The sequence below is a fragment of the Plectropomus leopardus genome, chromosome 2 (genome assembly GCF_008729295.1).
Source record: "Plectropomus leopardus isolate mb chromosome 2, YSFRI_Pleo_2.0, whole genome shotgun sequence".
In the NCBI taxonomy this organism is placed as follows: domain Eukaryota; kingdom Metazoa; phylum Chordata; class Actinopteri; order Perciformes; family Serranidae; genus Plectropomus; species Plectropomus leopardus.
In genome coordinates, this window is record NC_056464.1 from 3,253,026 (window position 1) to 3,265,473 (window position 12,448).

Genomic DNA, 12,448 nt, shown 5'->3' on the forward strand with positions numbered 1-12,448 from the left:
TTAGGAACAAATTTTGAAATAAAGTTCAGTTATCGAAGTTATAAGATATAAAGATATAAGTTATAAATCAGTTATAAATCAGTTATCGAATTCACATGTAGGTTTATGTTAAATAATAAACCAAATGCACATAAATAGAAATGTAGAAATGGACAAATACATTATTCCTGTGTTCATTTTTTCATTGATTTTCAGGAATGAGAAAAAAAAGGCTGTGCAATGGATCGTAGTGAGGGGCGAGACAAGTACAACTGATCTGTGAACTCTCATCTTGATTAACCAATAGCTGTTAAGTGACACATTATGACACACACCCTTATTAACATACATTCAATGAAATACATAATTAATAAAAAAAAACAAATAGGGAAATGAATACAATTAGAAATAAATGTCAAGAGAAAATAATTAATTTGGAATTATTTGAATACAAAAATAAATTAATGCAGAAAAAAATAATTTGTCAAATTAATAAATACATTTTGTTAATTTATTTTTCTATTTTTGTGCATATTTAATTTCAATATATACCTGCATATTTTTTTAGATAATTTAAACTTTTATTTTTAAATTTCTTCTTCATTATTACAATTATTCATTTATTGAGTCTTTTATTTGTGGAGAAGGAAGTGGAGAAGGAAAAAAAGGAAACGATAAGTAGACAACGCAAAAATAAATAAATAAGTGAAAAAAATTAATATAAAAAATAATGATAAAAATAAAATATTAATAAAAACAAAAAACAACAACAATACCCTTTCTAATGTACATTGAATAGAAAGGAGAAAAAAGTTAGTTCTCAAATCTACAATACAACGGAGCCCCTCTGGTGACATTGGATGCAAAAAAAATAATGCGTATTACTATCTCGTGGCCACGAGATAGTAACGCGTGGCCACGCATTATTTGTTTTTCATCTAATGTCACCAGAGGGGCTCCGTACAATACAAAGCATCTTGTGAGGATAGTGGAAACATTCAAACCAATGTACATTAGAAAGGGTTCCCATATTTTGTGAAAGATATCATCTTTGAAGTCTAGTCTCATCCGGTCATATTTTAATTTTTCTTTTTTTTTTTATTAATTGTCAGGTCATTTTGTTGTGTTTCCTTTTTTCTTTGTTTTCAAATTTCTTACTAATTTTGGGGTAATTTCTTGTTGTTGTCTTTTGTCGCACAACATTTCATGTTTTGAAAGAAATCAAGCCGATTTGCTCAAGTTTCAAAGGGTTAAATTTGTTATTTTTGGTGGTTTTTGATGCTTTTTTGGAATGTTCCACTTGGCTGACTATATTACTTTGCCATTACCTACTAAACCTGCATGATCAGTAAGAAAAGCAATGGAACGTACAAGCTGTTATTTATGATTTTATTAGTACCCCCATTAGCTGATGCATAACATCAGCTACTCCTCTTGAGGTCCACACAAAACATAAAAGACACGATAACACTTTATTAGACACATACAGACAAAACAAAAAAATGATACCGAAATCAGAAACGTACAATTTACAATTTTTTGTTTTCATAAATATTATTTATTAACATTATCCATACTCTTAGTCAACCTTTTTACAGTGAATATTAATATACACTAAATTCATAAGGACTTAATGTACATAAAGTAAAATCTTAACAGCATATTGCTGTACATAAAAAAATTACAAAATTTACAAGCTGTAGGCCTATAAACAAATAATGATGATGAAGAGAGAAAGTCCATTTTAATTTGGGGTGGACTTTTCCTTTAATGTGGTTACGCTCTGGGGCTTGGGTTACGCTCCATGAAAGGCACAGAAACGCCGAGATGCCTTGTGGGCATTGACGTTTCATTTGAACGTACAACCACTCATAAGGAAGGTGTAGAGAAGCACCATTTACTTCATTTCCCAGAATTCCTTTAGCCGTACTTCCTGTTCAGGTTACACGTAGCGTCACTGCTGTTTTGTAGCTCCAGAGGAGAAAAAATACCACAAACGACGACTTTTACTGACTTCTTTTTTTGCAAATACGGTTGTCGGTCACTCGCTTGTACCGACGTGTTTATTAGCTTTGGTAAAAATGGAGCTGGAGTGGAGCGTGTCTCAGAATTTTGCCTCATATGAGGGCTAAACTGTGTTATCAAGCTAACATTGGTAAGACTAGTTAGCAAGTACTTGTTTTGTTTACATATTTTTCCGAGATGTATACTTTATTATCTGGGTTGTATAAGTACATGTTCCAAAAGGACGAATACTGTATTTTGATCCTGGGACTGGACAATGCTGGAAAAACGGTAAGATATTTTATAATTTGAATTTACTTCAGCAGAGTTAGCGTTAACTCGTTCGTGATACTGACCGTAATGTTAGTTGTGTTATTTTCAATTATGTGGGTTAGTCGTCTGTCAGTCCCATTTTTTTCTACAGGGCCGTTTGTTATTTACGAGGACGCAGGGAGTGTTATTCCTTTGTGTGTACCTTTTCTAGGGCATGACATTGTTGATGGAGGAACATAGAGGCAGTGTGCTAATGTCTTAGTTTCCAAGTGCACATTCAACAATACATCATTATGTATTCGCTTATTTAATGATTTGCATCACAGGCTTTCCGCAGACTTTGTTAGTTATGTTTGAGGCAAAATGCAGAGGATTACCAAAAAATATACAAAAAATGTTTGTAGTTAGTTAAGTGGATGAGGGTCATAGGGGAAAGTTAATTTTAAACATCAGTTTGCACAACTGCTCTAAAACAAATGTTTATTTCAGTATGTGGTTTCAAATTGTGGAATTCTTTAGAGAATGAGTTAAAGGGTAGTACCAATATCTTCCAGTTCAAAAATATGTGTAAGGAGAAAATAATTAGACAATATGAAGTTGACAGGTAATGTTTTCTTATTGGCTTACTTTGTATGGCACTTGGTTCTTTTTCTCTCTCTCATTTTTTTATAAGGATTGACTGCCAAGTAACTGATGGACCGACCATCTCTCTTAATATGTTGATTTATCGTTGAGAAAGGGGCTGGCAAAATAAGATATTCTGTCTGCTTCTATGAACGGAATAAAATAGAATAAAATAAGAATAATAATCTACAAAGTAACTAACTACCTTCCTTAGATAAATGTAGTGGACTTAAAAGTCTAATATTAGCCTCTTAAATGTAGTGGAAGAAAAGTGAAGAGTCTTGAAAAATGGAAATATCCAGGTAAAGTACTGATACTTTAAAAAACATTTTGTATATGAACTGAATAAATATCACACCTCTGAGTGAAGCATCGAGAGTCAGGAAAGACTTGTCACTGGTTTTCGAACAGGTTATACATTTGTAATGCAAACTAACAAGCGTTTAGAAGAGTCACCTTCTCTGGATGTAAAAATGCCTGTTAACCTTTGCCATGTCATGTGAATTATTGAATATCATTGTGTCTAATTGTCTGTTAATTTCTCTGTTGTCTCTCTTTGCAGACCTTCCTGGAACAAACCAAAACAAAGTTCAGTAAGAACTACAAGGGGATGAATTTATCAAAAATCACAACCACGGTTGGCCTGAACAGTAAGTTGATGTCCCTGAATGTCTTCAATTTGACATGAAATGTAACGGGTGTGTTACTCTAAACAGTGCTGATACCCCTATTCCACCAACTGAAACTGGTTCTGTTCTGGTTCCCACAGCTCATTTTGAACCGCTCTGAACATTTTGACCAAAAATAAATTGGTTCAAAACCAGAAAAGTTGTTTCTTAGCTGGAACAGAAAAATGTCAGGTTTTCCCTGACCTTAAGAGCAGATTGTGATAACATCAGTTGCCATTTTAGATTCTGCAAGTTGGTAAGAGTATGGAGAAGACAAGTGAAAAATTGTCCGAAAAAAAGAGAGTGGTCTCGGTAATATTTGTTTCATGCTTCTTCAGAAACAGAACATCGCAATGCAGATGTGGTAAATTCTGCGTCAATGCAGTGACTGCACATAATCTGTTATAGTCACATAACATTACTTGTTGATTTTCTGGCAGCAGCTGGACAATAAAGTTCTACAGTTCAAGAGAACCTCCTGGTAGCAATCAGCACTGTATGGTAGCAACGTCACATTGAATTGTGGGAGAGCTGGCTCACTGCTTGTATATATTGATAAAAAATTAGCCTAGTGCATGTATGTATTATAACACAGAACACGAGTTGTTGGAAGAGTTCTGTGAACAGTCCTGTATTGCCTTTTATTGATACACCAACTATTGCACCTCCCCCACATGTAGAAGCTGTTTTTACGATATTTTAAAATATTTTTCAAGTTTTGTTGTTGCCACTGAGTTTTTGTTATGCACAAATTGAAAATATGCATGAAAAACAATCAAACAATCAGATGGAAACACACCCAATAACCCCTAGCTTACAACAGCAACCCATTTAGATAAATTGATGAAGTCTGGACATACATAAGTCCGATCCAACCCTTAAAGTGTGACAGTCCATCTTAAAGCGTCTGGGAGCCCATATCACCAAAATCTTTCTTAATATAAAATTTAGGGTCTTAAAGGCGTGTTAAAAAGCATAAAAAATAATCAGACATTAGCCTCAACCCAACTTTCCTGATCCATATCACGTAATATGGGTAAAGCCAATCAAAAGTCAGGTGTCAGTTTATACAAAATCGAAGACGAGGCAATGTCATCTTGTTAAGTCTTCAACTAATGTAATGTTTTAAGTGCAGCGTGCAGTGTTTGTGTGTGTTACCTGGCTTTTACCAACATTACACAGATGGTCACCAGTGAGTATGTGGCAAATAGGAAAGCAATTAAATAATGGGAATAGATTATTAATATGGCACTAGCATTAGCTAACCCTACAGTGCCATCATTTATAATTTCATTCACAGTTTTGATAACCAACGGGTGCATCTCAGCTTGAGTTGTACTTGCTACGTAATGCTAACTGTATGCTGAAGCAATATCATAACAAAGCAGTTTTTAACTCATTCAGTGGCAGAGTTAAATGTTTTATTTTGAGAATCTGTCAAAGCACTGTTGGAATGTACTGTTCGGTTATCCACAGCAGTGCACTCTGGGATTGTCAGAGCGCACTCTGGGTTGAAGGAGCAGCAAAATGCTGAACGGAGTGAATGTGTAATGAACTTAACAGTTGTTTGATCCGTGGAGAAATTAAACGCTTTGTGGCCGCAAACAACAGCTCTGAAAGACAAATACAAGCCAGAGCTTTTTCTCTCCACCCCACTCTGTGATCACCTGATACTGTATTCGTTATTATTTACAGCAGTTTAACATCTCCTCTAAATGTCTGACTTTCCTTCATAGTTGGTACAATCGATGTGGGCAAGGCTCGTCTGATGTTCTGGGATCTTGGAGGACAGGAGGAGCTCCAGTCCCTGTGGGACAAAGTAAGTTTTAATTTAACACTATAACGGCCATGATAGTTATTTTGGCCATTTTCACATTTATATGTCATATAACTAATTAAAAAATTACAGTGCTGCTGGTCCCTGACTTTTCCTTAAAACATCTGTATTTTCATTAAAAAAATGTTTATATAAATTGCATAAAAGGAAAAGAAAATGTGATCATTTTTACCTATCTTGGTACATCTTGGTTGCTTGGCAACTGTCACGATCTCTGTCAAAAGTAAAACTTTGCGAGCGCTTGTGAACGTTTCAGCCTCATTGAAAAATGTTACTGAAGATATGCCAAGGAGGAGCAGGAAATGCCAACTTTCATCGTAGACGGGTCATCCAGATCCGCTCCTGGCTGACACAAGTGAGCTCTGCTCCGCTGTGCTGTTTTGAGGGACAAAAAGAAGGGGGGACAAGGGATGGATGTAACACAGTCTCTCTCAGTTTCAACAGTCAACACTGCATCATCATAGACTTCAGGACATTAAATGAAGGCAGCTACAAGATATGAATTACGTAAGCAGCTGTTAGGGGTGGGCGATATATCAAATAAACCTGGTATATTAATTATAAAATTACTTCCTTATAACCATATTAATTAAAGGTTATTATAACACTAGTGTATTAATTATTATTTGACAGTAGCTAATTAAACTTTCTTGTGCTTTATTTCACTTTATTGGTAACTGCAGTCTATTCAATATTTTTTTATTTTAGTAGTTAACATTAGTTTAAATTACATAAAAAAATATTGTGATATATATCATGTATTGCGATATAGCCTTAAAATATCACAATATTATTTTAAAGCCATATTGCCCAGCCGTAGCGGACGTGTTTTAAAGCAGTTAGTGGAGCATAGTGAGGACTTGGTTTATCTCCAGACTGCTGAGCCACCGGGTGTAAGTTCACAGCATTAGAATAAAGCTCTGTGGGCCTTGAAAGTGAGGCGTAAGCGATTCGTAATAACTCCTGTCCATTCAATCCACACAACCTCCGACCTCCGTTTGGCGGTCTCTTTCCTCAGAAGCAGCTGTCTATCAGTGGCCTCTGAGGTGACTAACATTATAGACAAAATCTTGACTCTATGTCCTGACTGTGGCCCTAACAGCACTAAGTTGTATTTTCCTGCAGGCGCACCCAAAATTACTTCTAGGGTACGTTTGATGTTTTGCTTATATGTTGTGTATTTCAGAGCCTGCTCTGATCTCCCGTTTGTATGCTTCATGTTCATATTTAGTACTACGCCGAGTCCCATGGAGTCATCTATGTGATCGATTCAACTGATGAAGAGCGTCTGTCAGAGTCAAAGGAGGCCTTCGGTGAGTAACGTTCATCTGTCGTTTTCTGAAGCAAATGGCCTGGGACTGTAATCCACTGAAGTAATGACAGTGTGGTTAACAGTCAAGAAAACTGTTATTCAGTGCAGTATTAAAATCAACACACTCAACGTGTGTTGTCTGCTAATTGATGAATCCATAATGTAACTACTGATGTCTCCTTCAGAGAAAATGATCAGCAGTGAGGTGTTAGAAGGAGTCCCTCTTCTCGTGCTGGCCAACAAGCAGGATGTACCGGTACTGTATGATTTTTTAATCTTACTGAGACCTGTTTAGGTTAATGCAGATTGTTCTCTTGGGTTTGAGACAGCGTTTTATGGTTAACTTGTTTGAGTCATATATCAAAAGAAATGGAAAACATTCTCTAACTGCAGCTTCTCAAATGGAAGCCGCTTTTTGCTGTTTTATTTCATTGTAAATTTACAATCCTTAGGTTTTTAAGTTTTGAACAACAATAACAAAAATATTAAAGGTAATAGTTGGCTTAGTCTTGTGGTTTTGACAGCTCTGTCTTTGCTGTTGCGGCCCTCAGTGATGTGTTGTTTCTGCTCTGTCCTCAGAATTGCTTGTCAGTGCCGGACATTAAAACAGCCTTCAGTGACTCTGCCCCGAAGATCGGCAAAAGGGATTGTTTAGTGCAGCCTTGTACCGCTCTGACAGGGTAAAACCATGTTACAGTATTTATAATAATTCCAAAATAATTTACAAAAAAGCTGTAAAGCTTTTAAAGCTTTTTTGTAAATTAGAAACTTTGTCATTCTTAAAGCACCCACACAGGGTGAAATGCACTCTTAACTGCAGTGAAAGACTAATAGTGTCGGTGCTCCTCTGCCACATGCCCATACTAAAATTGGATTCACAATACAATGAACGAATAAATTAAGATGTATTATGGTAGATCAAACTCCTCAGCACCATACAGTGTATTTAAATTGAGCTCCCTTTTTTCCAGCTGCTACATTGAAACACTTTAGTGCATCACTAATTACAATCCTGCCGTTCAGTAAAATATATATATATATAAAAAACATTTTTTTGGTACTTATATTTTGAACCTAATACTTTTGTACTTTCACTTAAGTATGATTTTGAATCTTGAACTTGAACTTGCAACAATAATTATTTATGTTGTATTTTTTTTTTAATTTTTCCATGACAGAAAGGGCAGACTTGTTAAAAGAATTGACTGATTATAAGAAGCGATTTTCCATTATATCCTTCAAACGGATATATTTGTATTTCTTTAACTCTGTGACAGATAAAGGCATTGAAACTGTAATAAAAGTTTGCATAAAGTCAATGAATTTATCAAAACACCATTTTTACTGTCTACTTCTGCTGACAATTGCACTCAGAAAATATTGGCGAGACACCATTTCTCTAGATGTGCCGCGGCTGACAGTCAGCTGAGACGCCCCTGTGGAGCCCTGCTCACGCAGGCACAGTGGCTGCTCTGACTTGTTCACGAGGATCGGAATAAAAAACAACTGGTTCCATGACGCTCACACGCTGCTCACGCAGGCAGTGTGTTCAAGGCGTAAGGGGGCTCATAGAGAGCTCATTATTCTTTATCAGCTGCACCTTTTCAGTTTGCTGCTGCCAGCTTTGCACACACCACCAAAGCTTCTTCTTTTTCACCTGCACGCACCACTGAGGCCTCTATGTTAAAACATTTCTACCAGCTTAACCTAAGGGCTGATTTACCTACCTGGTCAGGAGAAAGTATGATCGCTAAATGACTGATTTGTTTTGCTGCAGGGACGGAGTGAACGAAGGCATCGAGTGGATGGTGAAGTGCGTGGTCAGAAACATTCACAGGCCGCCCAGACAGAAGGACATCACGTAAGAAGTTGTTCAAACTCTCCACACTAATTTTGGACTGTGAGTTTCTCCTTGAGGACATTCCATGTGAACCCTGGAGTCGGTAGCTCTCCTCTCTCCTCGTGTTTGCTGTGACTTTGAATGGTTTGGATTTCTGCTTTTAGGAGTTCATTACAGACAGAGTGTGACACTATTTTTGATCACCAAGCATCATTTCAGATGTGCTTTGAATGGACGCCTGTCTGCTTCATTTATTTACACTTTTGGATCGCGTTATAATTTCTTCTGCTTCGTGTGTGAGCAGCAGTGCCAGTGTCTGCTGCTGGCTGTGTCTGCTTGGAGCTCCACTGACTGTCAGCCCGCACTTTGATCATAAGAGCACACACTGTGATCAAGTTGACACATCCTCTCTCAAAGTACTAAACTATAACCGGGTGGCTCTCATGTTTGTTCACAGTATTGGAGAAAAGAAACAATGTTAAGCTCACATTTTTGAAGTTGAACTGAAATTTGAATGCTCCCCTTTTTTGTCAATAGGAATATTAATCAGTGATACTGCAGCTATAGTTTACTGACATTTTTCGAAAGAGGTTAGAATGTTGTCTGGGTCCAGACCTTTTGAATATGCCCTCTCCACTGAGTTTGAGTTTAAGAAATTGTTTGGCATTGAGACATGAAACAGCAGTTTCTGGTTTAGAATAAAAACCAACAAATTAGCACTGCAGGGGTACTAACCATTAACCAACTGGTGCCACGGACGGGACTAACATCGTTGTCAAGCTGTTGTCAAGCATCGTCAAGTGGTGCGGCCAAATCAGTTAGGAATAATAACAATAATAGGGAGTGCTATACACAAGATAGACGCTGCTATCGAGGCGGTTTTAAATCCACGTCTTCTCAATATCAACAGACAGTGTAGTTTCTGTTTCTTTGCTCAGCTCCACTCTTCCAACCTTGGCAAAACAGATATATTTTGGCATGGCTACGCATTAGTGTGGACTTTAAATAACACTAGATTCTGGTGGATGGACTGCAGTGATTGATCAAAATTCCCCCCCGGGGATTCTGATTGGTTAGGGAAAATACAATCCCCCTTCCTCGCTCAAATCAGTCAGAATGGGCGCAATGTCGGAATGAAAACCAAAAGGAGCTACAAGCTGACAATTCTATCTGATGTCAGGCAAGATGGAACTTTTTCTTTTTTTGTCTGTTTTGATAGTAAAGCCTGGTTCAAAAAACTGTTTTGGTTTCTGTAGCTTAATCCAACATTCATAATTAAGGATGGGGAACGTTAACATTTATTGATATTGATGCCATTATTGAGACTCCTTAACAATTCAGGCTTTATCGATACCACTATTGATACTTTTCTATTATTTAGTAGAAAGACGAGGCAAATATATGTGTTTTAACAGAACTGGTTTTGCTTTTACTGCTGAACAAGTGACTGTTTCTTTTACTGGAAAAACAAATTCCCCACCCAAACAACTGTATTATTCAAGTTTCTCACCAAAAACAAAGTTTTTTTATGTTATATTTGATCACATCGTGATAACATTTTATTTACCTTTGCCTAATAGTCATTTTTCTGAGCGGACATTGAAGACATCATAATGAAACGTTATGGAACCTCATATATGTAGCTAACTAGCTCTTATCCTGCTAATTCCAACTCAAATTTCAACATTAGATCACTATTTTTAATTAAAGGGACTTGCTACTTGTGCCAGCTTTGCAGCAGCAGCTGACGGAGTTATTTCAACCCAAAGAAAGTCGAAGGTACTGCATTTAGGTTTAATTGGATGTGTAACCAGTGATTGGATTTAAATGATGTGGCTCGACTCAAGATGTAAGGTTACGTTATAAGATCCACAAGACTGAACAACGGTATTGATAAGCTCAAACGTTATAGATTTGGGGGTTTTGAAAAAAGCAGAACAGTCCTTAATAGAACTGGGTTTCGGTCCCCATCCCTGCTCATGACAACTGTACCAAAGGTGTATTTTTCTATAACTCAGCTGTTTACATTGTATAAAGGCTTAAAGTTGTGCATAATTAAAGGCGGGCTGTGACAGGCTGTCTGATGATAGGGTCCTCGGCTTCACAGTCAGCTCCACCCTCTCATCTCGAAACAGTCACCTTTGGCTCCAAAGAGCCACCGAAATGGCGACGATCGAAATAATGTGAGCTAAAACCATTTAATGAGTCTAACTCTCAATGGAAAAGGAGACTAACTAGTCTATTAATGGTGTTGTAAACTCATTGGAGCTCCACACAGACCTGTGCAGCACCCAAACAGCACCAGAGTCTCTACACACTGTAAATGGTACACATATGATCCAGCGGCCACCAAACTGTTGTTATTAAGTTGACATTAACATTCATAGTTTCAGTTTTTATTTGATTGACTTTGGAAATGTTCATGGTTATAATTGGAAGAGACACTACAGCTGATTAACTGGACAGGATATCTGTAAAAAACTAAATGCACAAGTTAACTGAACACACTGAGAAATCTTTCTGACCTCTGCTGAATCACTCTGTACCAGCAGTTTCATCTTGGATTTATGAAGTTTGGGGAAAAACTGAAGGTGATATCCTCTGTCAGTCACATATATAGTAGATGATAATAAAAAAATATGATTTTAAAGGAACAAAATGTGTCATGTTTCAATTTGACATATATTGTACTCACACTGACCATCTCAACTGTATTCACCAGGCTATGGCAGCTAATTATATTATTATTGACTAGTTTCTTCTTTAATCACTGCAGGAATTTAACTGCAATTTGTTGAGTTCAAATGCAAAATGTCATTATATTGGGCACAAATATATTCTAGTGTCCTCTTGCACTATTCAGTCTTTGACTATTTGTACTTTTTTTTTTTAAAAAGGAACATTTTTTTTGCCAATTTCAGTGATACTGATTGGCTTTAGTTTTGGGTTTACATGCTTTAATGCTAAAACCCCATATTTTCTTTAAACTGTCTGTGCTTGAACACTGTCTGAGACACTCAGATACTGTTTTAGTGCATGTCCCTTTAAGACCCTTGAGAGAGGAAAAAAGTCTGTGTTGTGTGAGATATATATATATATATATATATATATATATATATATATATATATTAGAAATATAGAGACATATATTAAACACACACACAATTACACACACAAATTACACACACACACACACACACACACACACACACTATACATATGTGTGTGTGTGTATTATATATATATGATAAAATAAAGCCTACACATCTAATGGACTAGGTTTTTTTTAGTAAGATCCCCTACAACAAGCATTATTAGAATCAAAATAATTTATATTTAACTTATTTTTAAAAAAACATTTCTGCATTTTCTTTTAAGAAAATACAGAAACACATTGAACGCATCACTAAATTTACACAGTTTGAGGTCACCTGTTATGTTTCCGATTCAATTTAAGAGTTTGTTGCCACAGTGTGCGTTCCTTCTAGAATTGCGTCAGTGTACATGAACAGCCATGAACAGTGTCAATCCTACACTAATTTTGCTGTGTTTTACTGAGAGTAAAGACAGTATTTCTAACTTGATAGAGACAAACAAGTGCGTTGTTGTTTCTACAATGTCTCGGTAGGTAATTTCGTCCTGATTTTTCTTCTTGCCAGGCTATTTCAAAAATATATTAGTGCCAGTACAGATACCTGCAAGTCTCTGTCACATTTTTATCCTTCAAACTGATGTTTCTTGATATAACTTAGTGTAGGCGTAATTGGATATGATTTTAGCCATGTTCAATATGACGGAGGATAGGGGGATAAACAAACAAACTGTTGGGCGAAATACATTGGTAGAGTACATAATTTTGTTGTCATAGCACTTAATAAACATCTGAAGGCCCTCCCAGGGGTTCAAGTGAA

At 36.5% G+C, this 12,448-nt stretch overlaps 1 protein-coding gene across 1 annotated transcript; it reads left to right on the forward strand.

Moving 5' to 3' along the window:
* The first annotated feature begins 1,899 nt into the window (after positions 1-1,899).
* arfrp1 (ADP-ribosylation factor related protein 1) lies at positions 1,900-11,191 on the forward strand. Its single transcript, XM_042502662.1, has 7 exons — positions 1,900-2,274; positions 3,443-3,530; positions 5,285-5,367; positions 6,617-6,698; positions 6,883-6,953; positions 7,277-7,377; positions 8,475-11,191. The coding sequence occupies exons 1-7, from the start codon at positions 2,182-2,184 to the stop codon at positions 8,560-8,562; spliced, it is 606 nt and encodes a 201-aa protein (XP_042358596.1). The 5' UTR covers positions 1,900-2,181; the 3' UTR covers positions 8,563-11,191.
* The last annotated feature ends 1,257 nt before the right edge of the window (positions 11,192-12,448 follow it).